The sequence below is a fragment of the Acomys russatus genome, chromosome 9 (assembly GCF_903995435.1).
Source record: "Acomys russatus chromosome 9, mAcoRus1.1, whole genome shotgun sequence".
Taxonomy (NCBI): Eukaryota; Metazoa; Chordata; class Mammalia; order Rodentia; family Muridae; genus Acomys; species Acomys russatus.
In genome coordinates this window covers 50,801,477-50,828,777 of record NC_067145.1, presented here as the reverse complement: position 1 = coordinate 50,828,777, position 27,301 = coordinate 50,801,477, and the positions used below count along the sequence as shown (strand labels likewise).

The 27,301-nt window shown below is 42.4% G+C and overlaps 1 protein-coding gene across 1 annotated transcript in view; it reads right to left on the bottom strand.

Moving 5' to 3' along the window:
- Nucleotides 1–285: 285 nt before the first annotated feature.
- Itga8 (integrin subunit alpha 8) overlaps nt 286–27,301 on the bottom strand; it is a 174,661-nt gene continuing 147,645 nt past the window's right edge. The window contains exons 27-30 of the mRNA XM_051151312.1: nt 23,764–23,877; nt 12,069–12,170; nt 2,231–2,353; nt 286–412 (exon numbers count right to left, since the gene is read on the bottom strand). Of these exons, the coding sequence (XP_051007269.1) occupies nt 326–412; nt 2,231–2,353; nt 12,069–12,170; nt 23,764–23,877 (426 nt within the window). The 3' untranslated portion in view covers nt 286–325. The remainder of the gene's footprint in view (nt 413–2,230; nt 2,354–12,068; nt 12,171–23,763; nt 23,878–27,301) is intronic.

The following is a 27,301-nucleotide window of genomic DNA, read 5'->3' as shown; positions in this document are numbered from 1 at the left end:
TTTTTTGCAAGTCACATTGGGCTGATCTGGACAGCCACCTGAGTTCCTACAACCATTCCAAAATGTCAGCCAGATGTGAAATGGTGAAAGCAAAAGAAATCTTCATGACCGCTGAATGTTGCTACAGGTGGTGGTGGTTTCTTTACCCGCAGGGCTCTCTACACTTTGTGTCAATGCATGAAGTAGATGAGGTGATCATTAGGCACCCTCCCATCCCCTGGGTCACTGGCAGGTATGGAAGGCTGTGATCATTTAGCCCTTGTGTCTTTTCTTTCTTTCTTTGGACAGGACCAGTGCTTGGGTTTTAGGTCTTCATGTGTCTAAGTCATGCCTCTGGGGTCTTGTCACTGGTCAGTTGTTCCCGGTCCGTCATTTCATCCTGGGGTGGTCTTGCTCTATCAAAGAATCCACACTAGGAGAAAGAAAAACTAAGCTAAAAATCAGGTCATCTGGGGAACTGGTAAAATACTTTATTTAGGGAATTTGCATTTTTATACATTTTAAAAGAACCCTGGGAATATGTGAATGCTATCTGTCTATTTCTCCAAGTTAAGAGGGAAAAATCAGAGTCCTGGTTACCTGAGGAGAGAAAACGTTGCTCAGACAAGGTTGGCAGAAGGCAGAGAAGCTGTGCCTTTCCTCCTGCCACACAAACAGGGGTGATAGAATGTCCCCATTTTATACAATTCTCTCACAGATCTTGTGTGTTTTCCTGTATTATAGCTAGTGTTCTAAAGATCACCTCTATGCGTTTTGTATGCTTTCCTCAGGGTGCATGACTGCTGACCTGGCAAGTGTCATTTTCTGTGGAGTTCTATAGGGTCCTTAGGACAGAGTATAGGAAGAAGTGACACTGTTGTTTGTCCTTCTGTACTTGGTGGGACATACAGTATTGAAAGGAAGATCCAGTTTGCCATTTATGTCAATGACAGCACCAGCCAGCAAGCTTGTGGCTTCTTACAGATTTACCAGTACTCTGGTAAAGATGATTCCAGAATCTTCTTTCTATTGAATTTTAAATTAATGTTTAACCTCAGAGGGTGCTTCTTTTCCTAGAACCCTAGAACTTGAACGATTATTTATTGTTTCTCATGCGGGAAACACAGCATGAGTTCTTTTGCAAGGCTAGTTGGGTATTTTGTCATTTCGCACGCAGGATTCTATTCAGTTACCATAAATGGACTAATGCTGAAGTTATCTCTGTATGTGAGCCAGAGGCTATGTGGGCTCCAGACAGCACAGGCAACTGATACTGATTAGACAAGCTATTCTTTAACTCAAACAAAGCTTTGTAAGTTTACAGCTTTGTAAAACATACGGCTGCCTATTGTTTCAAAATTTATAAATGCCATACTCTTGGAGATCCACACAATAGCGGTTGACCAAGATGTGACTGGGCTAATTATTTTAGTCATATCACCAGGACACTGTTTTTTATTTAGAGTGGAAGGCTCTGTATGAATTGGTAGGCAGACAAGCCACTGGGCTTTACATCTGCTGCTCTTATGGACTATTAGAACTGTTAGGGCACACCTAACAGTTTGCTAAAGCTTCTTAGTAGAGACAGACTAGTTGGCAAGGTAGAAAACTAAGTCCTCACACCTTTATTCATGGCCTATTTGGCCTTAACAGTTGAAACAAAAAAGTCAGAATTTACCCATATTAGCTGCATGGGTGCCTTACTTTTAAAGAGAAATTCAAAGGACTTATGATAGGACTTATGCCAATACAACACACAACTTCCTGGTTAACAGAAAAGAACAAGAAGCTTGATAATCATGCCATTACTCTAAGCACATTGAAAAGACGACTGCAGGTCCCAAGAATTATTACCAAGATTTGTTTATAAGAAATCTCAAGATAAGGGCTACGAATGTTGCTCAGGAGATAAAGGCTTGCCTAGTCTGTTCATGGCCCGGGTTCAATTCTTAGCACTCAGAAATCAACATCCCAACACACACACACACACACACACACACACACACACACACACACACACACACACACACACACAACCCTTCAATGTGCAAACACTCTACTTTTCATCTTCTACACTATTAGCTTCACAAACATTAATTTCCAAAGCAAAATATTCACAGTTTTCTCCTCCCCTTGAGGATTTATTAAAAATCAGCCACTCATGACCTTATCGTTATATTCCCAACAATATCTGCCCATGCCCTCAATGGCTTCTGAAACCCCAAAGGAAAAGCAGAGGAAATTAGCTTACCTTCCATAAAGCTAAAGTTAAGATGGCCAACACCAGCAAGCCAAGAAGGACCGCTAGTATTATGACCCACAGTGGAATTGAGAAGGAGACATTTGGAGTGGCCCAAATAACCGACGTCTTAATCTGAAAAGAAAACGAAGCAAATGAGTGCTAACGTGACACTGTCTGGTGAGATAGAACAGGGCCTTCCGGTGTGCTACTGGAGATCATCCTGAGGCGGTTCTCGTAAGAGCCGGGGGAATTCAGGGAAGGTTAGGAGGCCACAGTAATTGAACTTGGGCTGTCTAAAGCTAGTTCACATCCGTGTCGAGCAGGTTGCATGAAACTTTAATAACAGACACTTGTTGAGTGGGTGACCATTAGTCATGGAGCCCTAGACTGAAATTGAGGTAAACTTGGCGCCAACAGGATGGGAAAGAAGAGCTTTAAATTGGAGCGGACCTGTGTGCAAACAATAGATCAAGAGACTCCTGCGAGTGTCAAGGGTATCCCCACATTTCTTCATATAGCTCAGCTAATTTCACTGAAAGGTGAATGAGTGAGCAACCATGAAATGTTAGCTATGCAAGAGGCAATGTCACTAGTTAATGTCAGTACTGCATCTCTTCGTCTGTAGACTGTACGACCCAGTAAGAAATGACGGCTGAGAACTTGAGGCTAGCCATCCTGCATTTTATTTTTATTTATTCTTTCTCTCTCTCTCTCTCTGTGCCTCAGTATACATGTAGAGGTCACAGAACAACTTACTAGAGTCAGTGCTTTCCTTGTGCTATGTGAATTTCATGAGTAGAACTCAGGTTGTTGGGACTGGCAGCACGTGCTTTTACCTACTAACCTACTTGCCAGCCCCTATCTCGCATTTTAATGGAATTACTTGTAAAAGTTGTCAGAATGTGAGTGAAGCCACTTGTGTCAACCCCAAGAAATAGGAATAAACAAAGGGAGGCAGTTATGAAGGAGGGGCCTGTTGAATGATTGTTTGATAGTAACCAGCAACAAAGATTCTAGCAGGAGGGGCTGGATGGATGGCTCTGTGGTTAAGAGCACTTGTTACTCTTGCCGAGGACTAGATTGTCCACAGCACCTGCAATTATCCATAAATCCAGCTCCAGTGGGTGTGACTTCCTCTTCTGACTTCTGTGGGCACACAAAGTTGACACACCCATACACATAAATACAAATAAAATCTTAAAAAGAAGAATCTTCCAAGTTCAAAATGGCCACTTCAATGTATATGTGGATCCGTGTGTGTGCATGCGTGCACACATACATGTACAATGCACAGTTCTGTAAAGTTATCTGCCCAGCAACTATCTGATTAACTTAGAATAAAATTAGTTGTTTCATCCTCCTCATCTTTTGTGTTGGGCTTAGGAAGATGCTTCAGTGGGTAAATTATTTGCTGTGCCAGCAAGAGGATCTGAATCAGAACCCCCCAGAATCCCTGTCATAGCTGTGCATGTAGTGTGAGCAACTCGAATCACAGTGTGATTATTGGGGGATGGGAATCCCTGAAGCTCTTGGGACAACTAGCCTAGTAAACAAGCATTGAACAACAAAAACAGACTATGTCAAAGAAAGAGGAAGACAAGGACCTACACCAAGTCACCATGTTTTCACATGCATGTGTGTGCATGTGCAGGCGTGCGCGTGCACGCGCACACACACACACACACACACACACACACACACACACACACACACACACACACAAACCCTTTCCCTTTCTTCATCTTCCCGTACACTCGGTTTACTATAGCAATTCTATTCTCATTGCAGTGGTGTTCTACTCCCTAACTAACGTCATTAATAGGAGACACTGACTGTTGTTTAAGTTGATACTGGACTGTGCAGAGTGGTAAGGCATTACCCATATGTGTTTGGGCTGCCTTCAAGCCTAAGTCCAGTTTTCTTTTTAATTTTTTATTATTAATTTATTCTTGTTACATCTCAACGGCCATCCCATCCCCTGTGTCCTCCCATTCCTCCTTCCCTCCCCTCCTCCCCCCATTCCCCTCCCCTATGACTGTTCCTGAGGGGGATTACCTCCCCCTGTATATGCTCATAGGGCATCAAGTCTCCTCTCGGCAACCTGCTGTCCTTCCTCTGAGCGCCACCAGGTCTCCCCCTCCAGGGGACATGGTCAGATGTGAGGCACCAAAGCACACGAGAAAGTCATACCCCACTCTCCACTCAAGTGTGGAGACTGCTCTGAACATTGGCTAGACCTGGGTAGGGGTTCAAAGTCTACTGCCTGTATTGTCCCTGGCTGGTGCCCCAGTCCAAGCGGGACCCCTGTGCCCAAATCTTCCTATCATAATGTTCTACTTGTAGGTTTCTAGGACCCTCTGGATCCTTCTACTTTGCCATTCTCCCATGCTTCTCTCATCTAGAGTCCCAATAGGATGTCCTCCCCTCTGTCCCAGTTTCCTGGTAAGTGAAGGCTTTCGTGGGACATGCCCCTTGGGCTAGTATGCAGATATAAGTGAGTATATACCATTTAAGTCTTTCTGCTTCTGGGTTAACTCGCTCATTATGATAATTTCTAGCTCAATCCATTTATCCACAAATTTCGGGAATTCCTTGTTTTTAATAGCTGAGTAGTATTCCATAGTGTATATATACCACAGTTTCTTTATCCATTCTTCTACTGAGGGAGACACTGTCAGCAGAACAAAGCGACAGCCTACAGACTGGGAAAAGATCTTCACCAACCCTACATCTGACAAAGGTCTAATATCCAAAGTATATAAAGAACTCAAGAAGCTAAACACCACCAAACCAAATAACCCAATTGAGAAATGGGGCTTAGAACTAAACAGAGAATTCTCAACAGAGGAATATCAAATGGCTGAGAAACACTTAAAGAAATGCTCAACCTCCTTAGTCATCAGGGAAATGCAAATCAAAACAACTCTGAGATTCCACATGACACCACATGCTGGCGAGGATGTGGGGAGAGAGTAACACCCCTTCATTGCTGGTGGGAATGCAAACTAATACAGCCACTTTGGAAATCTATCTGGTGCTATCTCAGAAAAATGGAAATAGGGCTTCCTCAAGACCCAGCTATTCCACTCCTTGGAATATACCTAGAAGATGCTCCACCACACAACAAGAAAATTTGCTCAACCATGATCATAGCAGCCTTATTCATAATAGCCAGATCATGGAAACAGCCTAAGTCTAATTTTCAAGGATAGAGCTGGAATAAGCTCCTGGAGATAATAGAAGCCTATGCCATCCCCCACTGTTGGAAAGAATCATGAAAGAAAATGATACTTCACCAGTGGGTCTGTAGGTTCAGAACTGATGTACACTACCCCCTCATGAGGGCAGTCTATGCAAGGAAGCTATAGACCCAACATAAAGCAGAGGAGGGACCCAGCCTCACTGCTGAAACCTTTGATCAGAGAAAATAAAAAATTACTTCTCAGATCTGAATATTATCTACCATGCTTGATATGTCTATTAGTCAGCATTGTTCCCTTCAAACTAGTTTTATACTCTCATCATTTTAAGTGTGTTTATGGAAACTACCCAAGAACTCTAGAGCACAATCCTACCGCTTTTCCTCCAGAAGGAGATGGAATTATGACTAGTTGGTTGCTATAAATCAGTCTGGCAGGAAATGATTGGGCATTTCCATAACTGGAAGCCAATATTGGGCCCTAACCACATCTATCTTTTTATCTATCTATCTACCTATCTATCGGTCTATCTATCTATCTATCTATCTATCTATCTATCTATCTAATCTATTATCTATCTATTATCTATCTATCTATCTATCTATCATCTATCATCTATCTATTATCTATCTATCTATCTATCTATCTATCTATCTATCTATCTATCTATCTATCATCTATTATCTATCTACCACCCTACCTATTTATTTGTTCTGCTGTCTTAACTAGATTTGGGCACACCACGGCAATGCTCTGCTCAGCTAGTCCTGGCTTGTATTGCTCCTCCCATCTTAATCTATGCCCCCATTTAGCAGACATACTAATAGATTATGGGTCACCAGGAGACCTCCCTACTTGGCCATTGCAAGCTTTGCTTGGCTGTCTTAAAAATGAGTCTATCTGATATACCAGAGAAAGATACTGGAAGGACTTTTCTTCTCACAACATTGATGAAAAAGCACAATGAAAGATAGGATCGACACATGTACTCCACAGGCATGTCTGCAGCAGGGAGCAACTCCTTCATGACTCTTGGCTTATATTTATTTCCAGAGACTCTGGCAGCTGTGCCTTAGGGCAGCCTGTGGGAAGATGGTCACCGTACAGTGATCTAAAAATTCCAAAATTCCAAAATCCTCTTTTAGTTCCATAATTCTGAATTTCTCATTACCAGAATGGTGGTCAGCCTGCTTCCAGCAACATTAGGCTTATTTTAAAGGTACCACTTCCTTTTGTGTCTTTGAGTCCCCTGAAATGTTAGGATTACACATATCATGTACGTTTGTTGCATGCCATCCCATGCGGTTTACTAAGGGGGAGGAATAGAAGGGCTTGAAGGTGAGTTCTTCCCTCTGCCTTTGGGATTCATGTGCCATAGTCTAAGATCAGTGCAGCTGCAGACCTCTCTTCACCCTGCTGTCTCCCTAAGATGGTCTGCGCAGTATGCTGCACACTTTGAAAGTCACAACACCAACAAAAGCCGTCAGTGACGCAGAGCACTGCCTGGCTTGCAGTGCAGAGCTGATTGAGAATGGCTGCAAAGAGGCTGACATTGTGAACCAGTGGAAGAGACTGTATGCCTTGGAAAGAGAGATTTTTCTACAAGTGAGTGACTAGGGAGTCAGGGGACATTCAGAACGGTGAATCTGCCACAATGGTGGGCCACTAGCAAAACACAGCTCTTCCTGAGCCTAAGCACTCTGTATAGATACAGGAGAGACTTAAACTGCATGTGGCTTAAAAGGAAATAATTGAACTGGTCATTTTGTTAAGACCTAAGTTTATTTAAATATACAGTGGTGGGGAATTGCAGGCTAATTTTGGAGATATTTGAATGAAAATAAAATGCTGACAAATGTCAAAACCTTGTCATCTTGACAAGCACACAAGAAGCTTAGTTTAAGTATCAGAAGGTTAAAAAATAAAGATAGAGTTTCTTATGACCAACTTTGGATTTACACTAAGAAATCTATGTTCATGTCAAATAATATGAAACACCCCATGTTCTCTGAATCTCAGTAGGAATTATCATCTGTAACCTGTGCCTTGCTCAGTGCTGCCCAACAGAAATATAAGATTATCTGTGAACTCAAATTTTGTAGCAGCTGTGTTAAAAAATGATGAGGACAGGCGGTATTAACAACATGCTATTAAAGGCAAATATCAACTGTTATTCATGTAATTCATATTTTGAAGAGTAAATATGTCTTATGCTCTTTTTAAAATTATTATTATTAATCCCCAGAGTCCAGCAGCTCTTGACAGTGGTGGCATGCAACAGCTGCAAAGTTTTCAATCGCTAAGGTTGAAACGTGTCCTACAAAACTAACAAATCATGCTTAACAGAAGAGATATCTGTACAGCGTCAGGCCTTTAAGTTTACATTTAATGGAATAAAAATGAAATCAAACTACAAGTGTCTTCTGCAGTCTCACATTTCAGGAATTCAGGATCTCCATGCCGTGGACACAATGGAGAGACCAGCTGACACATCCAACTCCTCATCGTGAGATTTTTCTGCCTCTTAGCAGAGTCTACACTGCTGCTAAGTGTTTACTTTAGGGCCCATAGTGGAGAGAAACCCTTGTGCCCAGGCTGGGTGATCTGAGTGCAGTCCCTGGATTCCACAGGGGAGCCGGACAGAACCAACTCCTGAGTTGTCCTCTGACCTCCACTAGGTGCATGTGTGCAAACACACACACACACACACACACACACACACACACACACACACACACACACACACACTTGAAAGATTTATTTCCAGAAGGCGGACTTGTGATTGGGCACTCCTACTTCCTAACAAAGGCTGATAGTGAGTAACTGGAGGAGGTAAACTGTAGTGGGGAGTCAGATCACAGGCCAACAAATGAGCAATCTGCTTTCATGCATTTTTTTGCTTATCAAGAACTTGAAGCTATTTAAAGAAATAGTATAAAAACTTAGCAACTCACTTATCATTATCTGTGGCTTTAGGAAGTGGACTCTATAAATTGTAAGCAGTTGGATTTTCTCAAAGTGATTCTAAGTTGGGAACATTTAATCTTACCATCATTATCTCATAAATCTTGCTGTTCTTTATTACGGGTGAAAGACTATAAATAAACTTCAATATGTCTACATTCTATTGCTGGCATTTATGATATATTTTTGAGTATTTTGATAAAAAGAAAAACACCAATGTAGGAGGAAAAAGCTCCCTTGTGTTTGCAAGTGTAATTAACATTGACATGTGTGTTTACACATCACAGTCTTATGTAAGCATACTGCAATGGGGCCAGGCAAATGTTTTAATAAATGTACCAAGATGCCTTACCTGCAATGCCATTTATAACAAAAGAAAAACACAAAGGGGAGAGCTGAGCACACATCTAGCCATGTAATTTCACCAGATGTCTGTGCTCCAAAAATCCATTTCATTCAACGATTCTGTTTTTGAAATGTCAAAGTTTTGTGAAAAATTCTGAAAACAAAATATATTTGCAATTTATGGGACAGGTTTTACCTAAGGATTTTCATGAAAATTTCATAACGACAGTCACCTTTTCATTTCTAGTAGACGGCAGTCCTCCTAGAGGTAAATCGTGGAATTGTGTGTTTGTTGAATGGCATGCAAATGGTCTCACTGGGCAGCCAAAAAAAAAAAAAAAAAAAAAAAGAAAGCATTCAAGTAATTGAATAATTTTTTTCTGTGCCATAATGACTTATGATCCATGGGTATGTCTTCTGAATCCTACGGCCCTGCCTTACCTCTGAGAAGAGTTCATGTGTCACCACCCAAACACTATGTGAGTGGCAGCTGGGGACTATTTTCTACATAAGCAAAGCTCACTTATGCCTCAGGATGTAGCTGGATTGTGACCACGTTGAAAAGGAAGTACAAATAAACCAATTATCCCACCCAAGAGTCTAGGAAAACAGTCATATACCTTAGCGCATCTCACTACAAAGTTTTCCCCAGTGTCTCAAGTGACTCATTCGAGGGACTCTACCACCTTACCACAATTCTCATTGGCAGGGCTCCTTTTGAGAGAAGGAATGGTGAGATTTTTAATAACATTCTCAATAAGATATCCGGCCCCTCCAGCCAGTGTTCTCGCCAAGCCACAGAAAGACTGGTCCCCTACACTGAACAGCTAACTTTGTACTGGCAAGATCTTCTCCCATGAGTCAGATAATAGGAGACTTGAAAGCATTTACCTCCCTAAATGTTTTTCCAATAACCTCTATCTAAATGATGCAGTAAATCACCAACATCAGATAACAGGTCTCTCTCTCCTTTTTTTTTTTTTTCATTTTTAATATGGTAACGGTTGGTGCCGTGGGAGGAAGTATGCACTTGATCATTTCATGGATATTTTGAGATGAGTTGAGAACAGCAGGCTGTCACCTGTAGCCTGCCCTGAAAGATGCAATCCTGTTGATGGAATCAACTGGAACATATGTTTCTGTTATAAAACATGTGCTCCAAGAAAACAAAGGAGGGTCTGGATTTATCTCCCCAAGACTTGCAAGTCTTTGAGCCTTTTTGGATGAAAACTCCATATTAAAATTCTAAGCCTCTGTTTTCTGAGTTGGACATAAACTCAGGCTACAGCAGACAACTGTGAGAGAAGGAGAGGTGGTCTTAATGGAGGAAAATTGGCCATGCTGGTTTTAAAATGCATTGCTAAAAATCTTTATTGTCATTTCAGTGTGGGCTTGCTAGACTTAGCCAGAGAACATAAGGCATTTGGGGATGGTTATTAACTTTTATTGAAACTACAACTTAATTATCCCTGATGTACTACTAAAATATTTGTTATGTAATTAATTACCTCAACAGTTCCATACTGTACAGTTTCTACTTGGTTGGAAGAAGGGCCGGAAAGCCTTAGTTTTTCTTCTAAGTAATCTGTGATGTTAAATTCTTCAACCTTGGATTCCTCTGAGGAATCTCCTCTCATAAGGATTTTAAAGCTCTGTTCCAGAGCCCCACCCTAGAGCTAGTTAGTCCTGACACATGGAGAGAGGTCTCAGGATGTATATATTTTTACATGTATTTAAAGTTGCATGAGCAATGATTCTAATTGTATATATCCAGTTGATACTGGAAGAATAATCAATAAGTAATCTCTTTTTGGGTGTGTGTCTGTGTGTGCACGTGTGTGTGTGTGTGTGTGTGTGTGTGTGTGTCTGCCTGTCTGTCTGTGTGCATATACCTGCACATGTATGTAAAGACAATGAGCAACTTCAGGCATTCTTCCTTGGGCACAGTCCACCTTTGTTTGATTTTTGTTTTGAGATGGGGGGTTCCTCACTACCCTAGAGCTGGTACCGTAGGCAAGGCAGTTGGCTAGAGAACCTGAGGCCTTGTGAGCCTGTCTCTACCTCCTCAGTGCTGGGAGTGCAGGTTTGAATCATCAAGCCCTGCTCTTTATTTTATTTTATTACTTTGTACTACATGTGTGTGGGCGTTTTGTCTGCATGTATTGCTGTGCCTAGTGGCCTAGTGACCACAGAGACCAGAAGAGGGCATCAGACTCCTTGGAAAGGGACTTACAGTTAGATGTGTATCTGTAAGCGTGTGGGTGCAGAGAATCAAACTCGGGTCCTCTGGAAAAGCAGCCAGTGCTCTTAAACACTGAGCCATCTCTCTAATCCCCTTCTTCTTAAAAAAACAAAACAAAACAAAACACAAGTTTCAGATACTGGACTCATGCTTGCAAGGCGAGCAATTTACTGACTGAACTATTTCCTCAACCCCTAATTTCAATTACTAAAGGTCAAAGGCTGCAGAGACAAATCATTACAGTGAAATGGAAAACAAAGGCATCATTACATATATTCTCAAGAGTACGTCACACCCCTGACCGTGGGTGTCCCGATAGTTGGATAACTTTGGAGTGAAGCTTGCCTCTGTATTTCTAATCAGCTCCCAGGAGATGCCCAGGATCTGGCTCACAAGCCACATGTTCAATAACAAAGGTCTAGGGACCCAGAGTTCAAGTTGGGGTTGTAAACATCCACTGATAACTTAATGATGAGGCTTGAAACTTTACTACTCCGTCCCCCGCTCCCCAGCCAAGACAGGGTCACACTATGTATCTCTTGCTGACCTGGAGCTCACTATGTTGAGCAGGTTGGCCTTGAACTCACAGAGACCTGCCTCCCAGAGCACTGAGATTACAGGCTTGCACCATCACATCCAGGATGACCACGATTTCTATTGCAATGTGTTTCTCTAAAACAGAACAACTGACTTTAAAAAGTGCTGCATAGTGTGAGTCCGGCACCCATAATTTTTGTTTTATTTTTGTTTTTGAGACAGGGTTTCTCTGTGTAGTCTTGGCTGTCTTGGACTCACTTTGTAGACCAGGTTGGCCTAGAATTCACAGTGATCCACCTGCCTCTACCTCCCAAGTGCTGGGATTAAAGGCGTACACCACCACCACAGCAGGTTTTTAATGTAGAAATTTATATGACAATTTACTAACTGGAACAAAAGGCACTGGGAAATTTCTAGAAAGAAGGGGGGGAATGGTGGGATAAAGAAGAGCAATATTCTCTAATCTGTGTAAATGTTAAACTGAGCCCAAGATGGACAGTGCTTTAGAAATAACTTTAATTATATTATTTGTACCTGTGATTCTTAAAGAGATACTCACCACTGTGCTCCCGGCTGGAAGCTTTGCTGGCTGGTCTTTATAAGGCATCCTTTTCACTTCAAAGGACACCAGGGATGCAAGAGCATAAGGGTCATTCTTTCTCTGAAAGTAAAAATGTTTACTTAAGTGTATGTCCTTGAAAACTCTGAAATATTCTACGGCTATACACTCAGTTATTTTCTATGCCTACTTCAGCATTTCCTCTTTTCTTCTTCTTCTTTTTCTGTCTGTCTTTTATGTTATCCATCCATCCATCCATCCATCCATTCATCCATCTGCCCATCCTGGCAACCATCCAACTATCATTTATCCATTTCTTTCAAACATCTCTCTCTACATTTATCTTTCCTCCAATATCCATCCTATACTTTTATTTTACACACACACACACACACACACACACACACACACACACACACACACAGAGAGAGAGAGAGAGAGAGAGAGAGAGAGAGAGACAGACAGACAGACAGACAGAGACAGAGAGAGAGACAGAGAGAGACAGAGAGAGAGAGAGAAAGGATATTTGAAAGAGAAAAGCGTTTTAGAGGAGACCCTGGTGACAACTTAAAAAAGGAATGTCTTATATTTTATGTCAAACAGAAGACCCAGAGCAGAGCCTCAGCCTGGGCCACTGTAGCTGTAGGAACCTGGAGTCTGTCCTGTGTACTGGAAGGTGTTTAGCACAGTTTCTACCTTCTCCTTGCTAGATGTTCCAGTTGTGGGGACTGGAATGCTCCTGAGAGCTAATGGTCAATATTTCAGAAACCTTGATGTCGCTTGTTAAATCACAGCATAGTAAACAAGTAAAGAAGACGTGACTTGGGAAGAGCTATGTTGGGAAGATTTCTGGGGAGTTGGAAGGAGTAGATATGATCACAGTAAGTTGTATACGTGTGCAAAGAATCAAAGTAAATAAAATGTTATTAAAATTAAATTATATATTAATTTATACATACAAACTCAATTGAGTCAACACTCAATTCTGCTTAGTTATGTTTTGTTATTAACAATTTCTCTAATATTACTTATGCCTATGTTCTCTATAAAGGAAAACAACATGCAATGATGTGCAGACTTCCCAGAGTCTGTATTTCCTAACATAGTACAGGCACACTAAAACTAACCATGGTAGGAACATTCATGTTGTGGAAAATGGCAGATACTCTGTCACAGAGGCCTTTAACTCCTCCCAGACATCAGTATTTTAGGGCATCCAATAGTTAGCAGCATATTCCCACAAGTGTTGTGCCTTTTGGAACCAATCCAGCAATTTGAATTGTAAATATTTTGTTCACATCTTTCATTTGACTGATTTTTCAAACCCTAAGAAACCCTACTTTTTTGTATATGATAAGCACAGGCCATGAAATGTAACTTTTAGATATCTAAAGTAACTCTGTCTTTGCCTTTTCTTTTTAATTGTCCAGGGATAAACAACTTTTCATTTGCAAAAAAAAAAAAAAAAAAAAAAGGTATGTTCAGGGTGTCATTCTTTAATGACCTATTCAGCTGCCATTTCCATTTTAACTAAAAGTTGGATTTCTATTTATGTGTTGAACTGTTTATAAAATGTGGAAATATTTGCTAGTATTTGATGATTTCAATTAAGTCGACTCACAGAAGCAGCACTCAAGCAATGAAATTCTATGATTTTGTTTTGGATTGAGATCAAATTTCACTCTACAACTAGAGCTCACCTGGAACTCTCGCTGTAGCCTAGGCTAGCCCCAAACTGATACCAATTCCATTAATTCAACCATTGGCATGAGCCACACACAGGGAGGCTGGTAATAATATTCTATGGGTAAGAATTGTAACCCCATACTCAGTGGTGCTGTGCTCCTAAACCTTTGTTTGAATTTGGGTTGCTATTTCCACAATAACATAACCAAACCCCAGAGCAACCCAGGAAGGAAAGGGCTCATTTCATCTTGAAACTCGAAGGTCACACTCCATGATGGAGTGAAGTCAGGACAGGAACTCAAGGCAGGACCCTGGAAGTAGGAACCGAAGCAAAAGCTATAGAGAAACACTGCTTCCCGGCCTCGCCTTGCTCAGCTTGCTTTCTTAGGGACTACTTGGTCAGAGAGGCACCCACGCACAGTAAGCTGTGCCCATGCACAGTAATTATTACTTAAGAAAATGCCCCCACAGACTTACCTATAGGCAATATGATGGAGGCATTTTCTCAATTGAGATTCCTTTCCTAGATAATTCTAGCAGTTTTGAGGTTGGCAAACATCCAACCAGGACGACCTTCAGTGAAAAAGCTTTCAGAGCTCAGGTGGTGGGGCGGTGGCACACGCCTGTGACCCCAGCTCTGGGAAGCAGGAGGGTTAGGAATTCAAGACCAGCCTGAGCTACTTAAGAGTTTGAGGCTAGGGTACCAGCCTAGACTGCCTAAGAATTTTCTCAGAACAAAACAGAACAGAATTTGGAAGGCATATTCAAAGAGCTTTTGGGGCTAAGTTCTGTGGTGGGACACTTGCCTCACATGCATAAAGCTCTGGGTTCAATCCTTGTCCCTGGAAAAACAAAACCAAAACAACAACAACAACAACAAACCCACAGGCAGTGGTTCTAGCTGGCTATGTTGGCTCATACCTATAATCTCAACAGATTAAAAAATTAGATAGAAGGTTGTTGAAGATTAGAAATCATTCCAGGCTATATAATGAGTGTGGATAAAAAAGGAAAGAAAGTGTCAAAACAAAACAAAACAAACAAACAAAAAAACAAAATGTTTTCAGTAATCTCCAAGTTCAATTAAAAAAAAAAAGGTAGAAAATTGAATTTCTATGCTGGAAGCCATATCCTTCAGCAAACAAATTTAACAAGATCTGCATCTCTGCACTGATTCCAGCTGGAATCTCTTTTCTTGCTGACTCTGCATTCAGGAACAGGGGGTTCACATTCGAGACAGGGTTTGGCAGTGTCTTCTAGACACAATGGGACTTATGCATACATGAATGCACAGAGATGAGGGCACAAGATCTGCTCAGGTACAAGCAAGATGGGATCCCAGCACTGAGGCGGACAAGTAGACACAGAGTCCGACCCCTAACCAAGAAGCTGTCTGCTGTTCATACTGGATGGCAAGTGGGAAATCTCTTCTCTCCAATGGAGTCTTGCACCTCTCCTTTTGTCCCTCCCACTGTTCCCCATAGTTAGACACCTCGCCCCGGGAGTTTTTATCTATTTCCAATCTCTACTCTTGTTTCCAGTAAACAACAAACCACTGGGATTTTCTGGGTCTCTGAGAAGTCCTGAGGATCCATGTCAGACATTCTGAATCTGTCTGCAATAAAACTGTATTTGAAATGCAGTATGATATTATTTCATAGCATTTATATTTAGTTTTTAAAAGATTTTTTTTTAAAAAAACGTTTTAAAAAGATTTATTTATTTATTATTATGTATACAGTACTCTGCCTGCATGTATACCTGTATGACAGAAGAGGGCATCAGATCACATTATAGATGGCGGTGAGCCACCATGTGGTTGCTGGGAATTGAACTCAGGACCTTTGGAAGAGCAGCCAGTGCTCTTAACCTCTGAGCCATCTCTCCAGCCCTTATATTTAATTTAGTTTTTAAAGTTTTTTGTTGTGGTTTTTTCCCCCCTATTTTACAGTTGTGGTCCACAAAATGATGTCTGGACAATAACACATGACATAGCTCTCCAGGTTCTATGGCCTTAGGTACCATGCTGCCTTATTCTGAGTGAGACACAGTCTGCCTCTCATAAACCTGTCTCTTCTAGGCATCAGCCATTAACTGATGTTCAGTGATGCACGGCTGATCTTGATTCTCCAGCTTTCTATACAAAAGGGAAGGCCTACCCCGCAGAAATATGATGACTCACAAGCTAATCAGTTTCTTTTAAGCCACTGCATGAAATGATAGCACAAGTTATGTGATGGCTTTTTGGGTCTTCACGTGACTGATTTGCTGGCCTCTTACAACAAAAGAGTGAGGTTGTCCACTGGTTACACTGGGTACTCTCTCTGTTGCTGTGGTAAAACAACGGCTGGCAGAGACCTTCAGGAGGAAAGGGTTAAGTTAACTTACACTTCTAGGGCACAGTCCCTCACTGAAGGGAGTCAGATCAGGAACTCAAAGAGGGGTTATAATTGCATGACCGCAGTCCCAGCACTTGGGAGTCAGAGGTGTGCAGACAGAGGTATAATGTTACTCTCTGCTATATAGGGAATTTGAGCTCTGCCTTACTACTGGAGGAACTGTCTCAAAGCGAGGAAGCAAACAGAAACCATAGCAAGCTTCTGCACACATCGCCACACTATAGCAGTTGAGGACTGAAAAACTTCATCTTGTCCCAGATTGCTATTCGTCCTCAGAAATGCACTGCTCCTCTATTGTAGCCACGTCATTAGCCTGTGGTTTGCCATTCACTGCCTGTCTCAAATGTGTAGTGTGTGTCTGTGTGTGTGCATCCATGTGCGTGCGCATGTGTGTAAGACAGAGGTCCACCTTGGTTGTTTTTTCTCAGGCTCTGTCTACCTTGTCTTTTGAGGCAGGGTCTCCCGGGACCTGAGGCTCATCAATTAGGATAGGATGGCTGACCAGTGTGCCTCAGGGAGACACCTGAATCCCAGTGGTGGAATTATCTGAGCACACCACCTGCTTTTTACTTGGGTCATGGGGTAAACAAAATTAGCTCCTTGTTCAAATGCAGCAAGCACTTTACTGGCTAAGCTGTCTTCCCCCGGCCAGCTAGTGAACACTTTCTCACTATGGTTTCCTTATGGCACTAATAAATTGCAGGGTTGGCAATACATGGGGAGAGAAGGTTTCTAAGTTTCATAAATACCCAAGTGCATTTGCCAATGTCAGGAGCTTTCTCCCATCTTTGAGCTGCTTAATTCTTTCTCAAGATGATGATGATGATGATGGTGATGATGATGGTGGTGGTGGTGGTGGTGGTGATGGTGATGGTGATGGTGATGATGATGGTGATGATGATGATGGTGATGGTGGTGGTGGTGGTGATGGTGATGATGATGATGGTGGTGGTGGTTTTATTAGAGAAAGGACTCTCAATGTAGCTCAAGCTGGCCTTGAACTCACTGTGTAACTCAAGCTGGTATTGAACTTGCCATCTCTCTGCCTCTATCGCCCAAGTGTTGGAATTGATATATGCTTCCATGTTCAGCTCAATGAGTATTTTTAAAAAAAGATTTATTTATTTATGTATATAAGCACTCTATTGCATGCATGCCCATGTGACAGAAGAGAGCACCAGACAGAAGCAGGCATCAGATTCCGTCAGAGTGGTTGTGAGCCACCACGTGGTTGCTGGGAATTGAACTCAGGGCCTTTGGATGAGCAGCCAGTGCTCTTAAGCACTGAGCCATCTCTCCAGCCCTTCAATAAATATTTTAAAGCATGCACTCATTTGCTATTCAAGTACTCACTAGGCGCCAGAATCCAAGCTCCTGAGGTTTCTGAGCAGCCCTTGGTGAAAGTTTTAATAGTAAAGCTTTCACTATTAAGCAACAGTCATGGAATAAGGTGTCATTTAGTACTAGGATAAGTGGAATCATTTTCTGACTAGTTTTTATGTCCACCACAGGGAGAGAAGAGCATAACTCTGTAAGTTCTGCCTGCTCTTCCACTTTCCAGCCTGGAGAAGGGAAGCAGAAAGTATTGGTTCTTTGTGCATTATTTCAGGAAACTACTTTTAAGCAATATATAAACATATATATATATATATATATATATTATACAAAGGCACATGCATATGTTTAAACAGATTATATAAATGTATAACTATCTACATGTATATTTCTAGCTACATGTTTGTATGGGGCACAGGCATTTCTGGAGCTTTACTCATCTTTGGCATCAGGCTTCCAAGTGGGTAATAAGCAGAGATGGTTGGAAATGCAGACACTGGCTACAGGTGTGGGTGCATGTGCAGGTGCTCATGCAGTGACATGTACTACTCTATTACCCCACAGGTACCCCCTCTTTCTGAGGGATTCAGAGTGCTGGTGTAGGTTCTAGTCTCACTCCTCTGCCAGCTATTAGTTCAACAGTCCCTCAGGCACTAGTGACTTCCTTCAGACACTGCGGTCTTCTTCTTCTTCTTCTTCTTTTTTTTTTTTTTCATTTTTTCTTAAAGATTTGCTTTTATTTTACATATATGAGTGTTTGCCTATACACACATGCATACATGCATGCACAGATGCATGTACAAGCAGATGCCTAATGTCTACAGACACCAGAAGAGGTCACTGGATCCTGTGGGCTAGAATGATAGACGTTGTGAGCCACCCTGTGACTTGTGGGAACTGAATTCAGATCCGTTGCAAGAGCAGCCAGTGTTCCTAGTCGCTGAGTCATCTCCCCAGCTCCTACACTTGGTCTTCTTAATGGGGGAAGGAAGCTGTGGTCTTCTCTCTATGGCCCTCACACTGGGACAGAATTCTAAGCACTGAGCAGAAGCAGGCAGTTTAAAATCACCGCTCCCCTCCCCAGTTGCAGTGCTGTAATGGCAGGTCCTGCTTCATTGAAAAGCCTTTCTTTCTTCTACCAGGAGGACAGGATGCTCAGAGTGACAGGAAGAATATACATTCTTCATTTGGACCACATGCGCTTGGGAATTCCCAAGGCACTTCCCCTCCAACTCTCAGATAAGGACTAATAGCAAACAGGCAGACCCGGGCTTTGCCAGTGGCAGAGTCATCTGCCTGGCCCTTCAGTTCAAACGTCGTGTGGTTAGCTGGGAAAGCTGTAACTCCAGAGACACCACTGCTATCTATTACAAATGCAATCAGATTTGAAAAGGGCAATTATAATTTTCAGATTTATGCCATTTGTAAGTATTAAAATGGCCTCATTTTTGTTGTGGCCCGGCCCTTGAAGAAATTAGTATTCATGTATGCATGTTGGAAAAGTAATTAAATGATAAAAGTCCATCCTGGCGATTTGTCATGGAGAGACTTAACAGTCTCATTTTCTGAATTATACAGGGAAAATAAAATTTTTATTGAAACTGCCTTTTGAGAGTCTGTCATGTTTCGCTCTTATCTAAAGTTTTTAAAAAAATTTTTAGAAGACTTTTCAAGAAACTATCTGACATTTTGATGTAAAATTTTGTTTTTGCAATTACCCTCACAAGGAAGGGAATGAAAAGGCTGAGTTAATTATGCAAAGATCGGTGTGTGGCATTCTCTGAGATAAGTTGTACATGCAGAGAATATTTTGCAAAGTTCTTTGTTGTAAATGCTTGCTTCCTTGTGCATTTCAACTATAAAATAGAAAGGAATGTGTCTGTATGTCCTTAAGGCAATAGAAAACATATGACTCTGGCTTTGACCAGAGTTACCTGCCTCAAAGGAGGTATGACTGATGACATGTGGGGCCCTCATAGTCTGTTTTGGAGGAGGAAATGAAAACCAACAAAACACTAGGCGGTCCTGAATTTAAACTTTATTACTATTACTACTTTGTTAAGCAGTACAACCAAAGAATTATCTTTTGTTTATCCTAGATGTGGGCGCGTGCCTGTAATCCCAGCTCTCAGAAGGGAGAGGCCAGAGGGTAGTGAGCCGGATGCTGGACTGGGCTATGAACTCTCAACTCAAACTAACCAATGCCTTCCTTCCTGGATTCTGAAATCATATGTTATGCAATATATAGCTCCTCTGACACAGTAGTAAAGCCCTGCATGTTTTAGGAAAAGAATCTCTGTATTGTGTTTACCATAGAGTAGCCTGTACTATCAAGGTAACAGATAAGCAGTCTGTACCGTGTGACTGTGAAGTGAGGTCTCTAGCGGGGAGCATCATGTGGTGATCTCTGGCAATCTCTTCTGCACTCTAACCTAGGGATGCACACAGGACTAAAGCTCCCAGACTCCTCCCCTTACCAGCTATGTGACCCGAGAAGGCCACTTAACCTCTGTGTCTCTGTTTGCTCCCCTGTAAACAGCAGTTGATAATAACCGTATGTATCCTACAGTTTGCTTTAAGGATTAATTCACACACGAGCATCGATCCTGGTGCCTAGCTACATGGTCATCATTCAACAGGAGCCTGGCTCTTTGCGGACAGGCAGACCTCTCTGGAAGGGCTGCCTGGATGTTCCTTAATGTTTAGAAAGAGCCATTTTGACATAGTCTGTTCTGAGTCAACTGAAGTGTCAACATAACACAAAACACAAAAGGAGGCCATTAATAAAGCACACGGAGTTACTGCTGACTTCAGCTAAGTAGAATAAACATCATAAATAACTTATTAGGAGAGGTTCCACATGAGCTGCCCATACATCACTGAATTTTCAGGGAAAAAAAAAATGAGACTTTTGTCCAAACCTTTCATCTCACTCAGGAGAGAATTCAGACCCATGAAAGCTTGGTTGAATACAGCTAGTTTAAAATGGAACTGAATTTGGGCCTCCTGACCCCACAGTCATCAAGACAGTAAGCACAGATTGTAGTTTAAATCAGGGACATCAACCCTAAAACTTATTTTTTTTTAATACAGCAGTTTGCAGTCAGGAGTCTCTCTATGAAATCCATAGACATGTTTGCTCACATGTTCTCATACGTACTTTGGCCAATGTTTACCAAGAATGCAAAAGGAATATACATTGGCTGGCTTCTAATTAGAACTCTTACCCAAGATTTGTAATGATATATCTAAGAGTTTATGGGAAAGGTGTAGAGTGAACAGAAAGAAAACCATAATATATCTTAAACTGCAATTAATTATTTCTCCCAGACATTAAGGTTAGAAGTCTTTTTGGTTTTTGGTGTTTTGTTTTTTGTTTTTGTTTTTGAGACAGAGTTTCGCTGTGTAATAGCCCTGGCTGTCCTGAAACTCTCTTTGTAGACCAGGCTGGCCCTGAACACCCAGAGATCTGCCTGCCTCTGCCCACCCCCCCCCCCCCCCCCCGCGAGTGCTGGGATTAAAGGCATGTGCCACCATGCCCAGTATTTAGCAAAGTATTTTAAGAAGCATATTAACTAGATTATCACACAGTAGCAAAGCAGAATAGAAAAGTGGCCAGGGGGTGTGACACTGTTGGTGGTGGTGCACTGAGTTCCCTCCCCCAACGTCCATGGACTCTCATGACATGATTTTACTTGGAATAAAGATTTCTGTGGACTCAAGGTCAAGTTTGAGATGACATTATACTGATTTAGGTGGACTATAAATCCAAGAATAATGTCCTTGAAGGGACAGAGAAGAGGGCTGGAGAGACGGTTCAGTTGCCGCAATGCTTGCCATGTGAACATGAGGACTTGAGCTCAGATCCGCAGCATCTATGTTAAAAAGGTGGGTGTGGTTGTGCGTGCCTATGATCCCAGCACTGTGGAGTGAGGTGGGAGTAGAGGCAGGCAGATCCTCTGAGCTTGCTGGTCTGCAAGCTAGCCCACTGGTGAGTGCTGGGTTCAGCAGGAGGACCCTATCTCAAAGGGCACCTGACACCTCCCTCTGGCCTGCATGTGCACATGCACACACATGCACACACACATGCATGTACACAGACACACCCTTATATGCACTACTGTATCATTCACAAAAAGACAGAGAAAGAAGACACGATGTATCAATAAGGTGACATAGCAACCCAGGTGAGAGTGATGCTCACAGACTAACAGAGGCCAAGAATAAAGGGACAGTAGAGGATAACTTCTCCTTTAGTATCCCGGGAGGACCCGTGTCTCTACTACATTGGCTTAGGACTTCTGGTGTGTGTGTGTGTGTGTGTGTGTGTGTGTGTGTGTGTGTGTGTGTGTGTCTGGATTTTGAACCTACACCCTTGTACATTCTAGACAAGTGCTCTATCACTGAGCTATATACCTTTAGGCTTTGATTTTTTTAAAATGGGATTTAAAAAACAGGTTTTTTTGGACACAGGGTCTTCATGATGTGGCTCAGGCTATTCTCCAACTCATTTTTGGCCCCAGAACAGCATCTTCCTGCCTTTGCCTCTGTAGTGCTGGGCAGTGGTAAAGAACGCTGGATTAACCCTGCACACCTGAAGCGCCCGGTGGTTCATCCATAATGTACTCTTTATAATTGTAGCGACCTTACAAAGCTTCGAGGGTTAAATAGGGTGCATTGAAACTGGGGGTGAGGGGGAACCAATTTTCTTCTTCTTGTCTGTTTGTTTTATAAGAAAAATTACAGAAGATTAGTGGGATTATCGAAGTATTTCCAATAATAGAAAAGATGAAGATCTAGAGACCCCAAATCCTGTATTACTAGATAGACAAAAGGATTTTCTATGTCATACGAGGCAGACAAATCTGTCTAGTGTAGGAGGTAAAATATGAGCAAGATTAGACTAATTTACAACTTTCCCAAACAATAAGGTCTTAACATAGAAATAGCAGTATCATTTAATTGAATTTCATTTTCTTGGTGTAAAGAGACTTAAATCCCGCTGGGAAGACGGCTCAGTGGATAAAGTGCTTGCCTTGCAAGCATGAGAGACCACATTCCCTCTGCACATAAGAGCCAGGCAGATGTGCTGGCCACCTGTAACTCCAGCACTTGAGAGGACAGGGGTCTCTGGAGCAAGCTGAGTGACTAGACTTGGCTGGAATTCAAGCGCTCTGGTTCAGCAACAGGTCTCATCTCAACAAATAAAGAGGAGCTCAACTGGAGAAGACAAATGACCTCAGCTTTAAGGTGTACACACAGGTGCACAAGCACACAAGGCGCTTTATAGAATAACCTTGCTATTGCTTTCTATTTGGTTCTGTTTGTTCAGCCTTCTGAACTCATGGTTGTATCTCCGCATTGGTCCTACTCTCTCCCCAGCCCAACCATCAGCAGTGAGCTACATCTGTCACCTGACTCTTAGGGACTCAGGATAGTTAGCCTTTTTTTTCCTCTGTTGGGAGAGGTGATCAGGAAGTAAAATCGGAAGATTGTCCTCTTAGATGGCAACAGTACAACACAGGCTTTAGCCTGGCAAACATCTCAGCAGAGATTGGACCTTTTGAATTTGAATATTGCTTCCTGCTTTGCTTATCTGTGAGACAGGGAAGTTCATTAAGCTTTGAGGTAGGGAGAGAGTGGTGTGTGTGTGTGTGTGTGTGTGTGTGTGTGTGTGTGTGTGTGTACCTGTGTTTTCACAAACAAGTTCAGGTTGAATGCCTTCCCCAGTTGATCTTAGCTCACCTCTTCCAAAGAAATTTCCTTTAAAATATTTACATCCTTAGAATTTAAAAATTAAAATCTTTTAATTTAAAACTTAAAAGAATTCAAAATTTAAAAAATGAAGACTAAGGGCCGGGGAGATGTCATATCCATAGCCTGCTTGCTGCACAGACATGAGAACCTGAGCTTGGGTCCCCAGCAGTCACATTAAAGGCCATGTGTAATGGCCATGTCTGCCATGCCAGTGCTGGTAGGAGGGGTGGTCAGCCAGCTTAGTGTGTTGGTGAGCTCTAGGATTCAGTGACAGCCTGTCTCAGGAAGTAAGGTGAAAGATGATGGAAGAAGGCATCCAGCATTGACCTCTGGCCTCTGACTAGGATGTGCACACACATACATAACAACATGAGGAACACATTCACACGCGCGCACACACACACACACACGTGCACACACGCACACACGCAACTGAGAAATTCTTCCAAAGGGGCGTGGTACTGAGCTCTTGGGAGGAGGTTCTGGGTGAGTAAACTACCAGCCAGTGACATTGTTACCTGAAGGAATGTGTGGGCCCACAGTCTTGATCTGACCTTCAGGACTGCGCTCTCTCCTCCTCCAAGCCGTCCCACTGCACAAGAGATTTGCAAGCACTCAATGTTTGTACAGTTCTGCAAAATGCGAAGGCAGAGGCAGAGCCTGAGTGTCTTGGACAGCAGTAAAGAATCAACAACCGAAGTCACTTCCTTTCCTCAGAAGACATTACCTTGCCTGCAAATCTAATTGACTCCATTAAATTTATGAAAAGAACAAATTCATTGAGATAACTGACACAAAGAACAGTTAGCAATGACGAGGCACTGAATTTCCTGTTCGGAGAAAGGTAAAAGCGATCACAAGATACAATTAAATACATGCGCCTCTCTAAGGGCTCCGTCTTTTTGAAACAGCCAGCGAGCACTCTTTCACTTTCTTAGAATTTGGGAAGATGTTTCTCCGAGATGACAGAGGCACCGGGAAAACCCAGAAGGCTGTGCAGCAGAAGCCTTTGAGTCCAGGTCACCTCCAAGACTCAACGTTAACGACTCACTGACAAGCAGTTGCTTCACCACCCTTTATCGTCTTCTGTCCAAATCACTTCCTGATCACAGAGCTGGCTTTCATACAAGATCCATGCGTTAGGCTGCTGTGAAACCAGTCATTTACCCATCTTATGAGGGATCCTTTTTTAAAATACGAGACACACAAGGTGGAAAGTGTTCATGAGGAGGACCTTCTACCTATCAAATGTATCTTCTCATTGGATCCCGGTTTTCACTTGATCTCCAGCAGGCGGTGCTGTTTGGGGAGGCTGCAGAGTCTTTAGATAGTGGGACCTGGTTGGGCAGAGGTCTCTAGTGATGTACTTTGAATGTTATACAGCTTCTTCTTCTTCTTAAATTAATTAATTAATTACATACTGATCATAGCCTACCCCCTCCCCAATCCCACCCTCCCTCCCTCCTCCCTATTTGGTTCAAACCTGCATTGTGTACTTTCTGACTGTTTCTGCGTACTCCCAAGACCACTCCTGACACAGCTTCTCCTGGTACTTTGCCTCCCCAGCTGTGACAGGCTGAAACCCCTCTGAGACTGCACTCAAATAAACCCTTTTCCCCTTTAAGTTGCTCTGTAAGGCGTTTTGATCACAGCAGTGGCAAAAAAATGACTGATACACTGACTGTGGGGTCACATGGGTGCTACAGGGTAGGTTTCTTATATGCCATGTGCAGAACAATGCCTCTCTAACTGTACTGCAAATATGATGAAAGAAGAACCCCTGAAGGAGTCCATTACAGTGGGGGACATCGGGTTGGAGATGGAATCTCCAGGTACTGAGTGGGAAAAAGAGCAGTCTATAAAACCCCTAAGGCAGGATAACCAAGGGTAGGAAAACAATGGGGAGAAGAACTCTGAGGAAAGGCTGTGACAACTTCAGGAAGTGGTCAATAGCATCAAATGCAGAAGAGAAATAAAGAAAGCCACGGCTGGTGTAAGTTGAGTGAGGACAGGAAAAGGGAGAAAAGTTTGGAGAGGAGGAGAGGGAGGCACCCATGACAAAAGCAGCAGGGGCTGAGGTGAGGGAGGCTAGGATAGCTCTAGGTGGGGGAATAAGTAAGTTTCCATGTTGGAGATACACATTTCTAAAAATGCAAAGTGGAAATTATGATCCCAACACAGGATGTTGGCATTTTGCACTTACAAATTCCTAATCAGGAATGGAGTTCGGAGCTTTGTTTTAACCAAACAAAAACTGTAGGAGGTCTCCTTTGGCTTTTGATTTTAAAATAAACTTTGCATAATCACCCTCTCCTCGGAGTCCTCTTGATTCAGGGGCATGGGTGGGTGTTGCAGGGTTTGTAGTTTTTGAACCAATAAGAGAAATGGAGAATGTACCATGAGTTTGAAATCAGATACGGGTACTAATGACTGTCTTGGCAATCATTTGCAAGTAAACTGCTCCTATGATAATTAGAAGTTGAAATTTATGTTAAGATATTTAATGAGAAATAGCAGAAGGAAAGAAAGTAGACCTACAACCCAATGCGCACAGGGCCCATGTATAGATCTCTACTGCGCTTACACTCAAGGCTTGCGCACAAAGTAGACATCAACAACAGGAAGTGGAATCTTGTTTTTACAAATGTTTAGTTCTGCAGAAGTCTGCATATTGGTTTTCCAAGGAGTGTGTCTCATTTCTAGGATTCAATAGATGTTGATTTTTACCAAAGACAGCATACAGCTCTATTAATTTACTCTAAAAAGGACAGTGTATGGATTGCCTGCTCTAACACTGTATGGTCTTGCAAAGGTTCAGGCCCTTGAATCAGAATAGGTTAATTATTGTAGTGTTTTATCTTGTTTCTCAGGGGCTTTGTCCTTAAGAGTAAGTGACTTTGGGGTTAAATTGCCTTGTGCTTTTCATTTTCATGCTTGAATTTTCCTGTTAAGAAATAGATATCAGAAGTTAAGACAGTGTGTGTGTGTGTGTGTGTGTGCGCGCGCGCGCGCGCGCATGCATGGGTAGACCAGAGGTCCCCTCAGGTGTTATACCTTGGGCACTGCTCACTTTCTATGCTGAGACAATGTCTCTCACGGACCTGAAACTTGCCAAGATGCTTGGCTTGCCAGTGAACCCTGAGCATCTAACCTGTCTGTCTCCTCAGCACTGGGATCAAAGCATACTACCATACTCGGTTATTTCACATGGCTTCCAGGGACCAAACTCAGGCCCTCAGGCTTTTTAGAAAACTGCTCTTCAGAGTGATTCATCTCCCAGCCCTAAGACGTAATTATAAAATCCTCTCATTGTTTTAGGAGTCCAGGACAGTTGTACACTGTCTACACACAAAACTATCTTCTCAAATTGAAACCCTAGCTCCTGAAGTCTTTTGTCTCATTGATACACAGCTGGGGTTTGTGTCTCTGTGACTCTGTCGTCATCTTTTGATGCTCTTGACTTACTGTTCGGGTACCCATGTGATGGGCGATGGGTTCTGGAATGTTAGAACTATGATTTGGGATGACATTGTCCCACTTTCTTGGACTGAAATAAGTAGTTAGGATGATCGGGCTTTTACATATTTTTCTGCACCTTAAAAATTAACTCAGAGCCAGACATGGTAGTGCATGCCTTTAATCCCAGCATTTGGTGAGGCAGAGGCAGGTGGATCTCTGTGAGTTTGAGGCCAGCCTGATCTACTAGGTAAGTCTAGGACAGCAAATGCTACACAGAGAAATCCTGTTTTCAAAAATAATAATAATAATTCAAGGCCAATACAGAAGTATAGGAGGAGGAAATATGTCAATGCAGGGCTTTTCCTATTTCCCACTTGCTGTCTCATTTGTCAGCTGCCTGCCAAGACTGTGGCCCCCAAAAGAAGCGATCAGGACTTAGAACTCAGGAAGAATCAGAGTCCACAGACAGGGATGTTCACCTGGGTCTTAACTCCCCGTACCCAAAGCCTGAATGTTATAGAGCACAACAAATGCTTCTTCTTCGTTAGTGCATCTTCTTCATAAAGCAGATGGCTTAATGGTATGGCTGGTTTCACA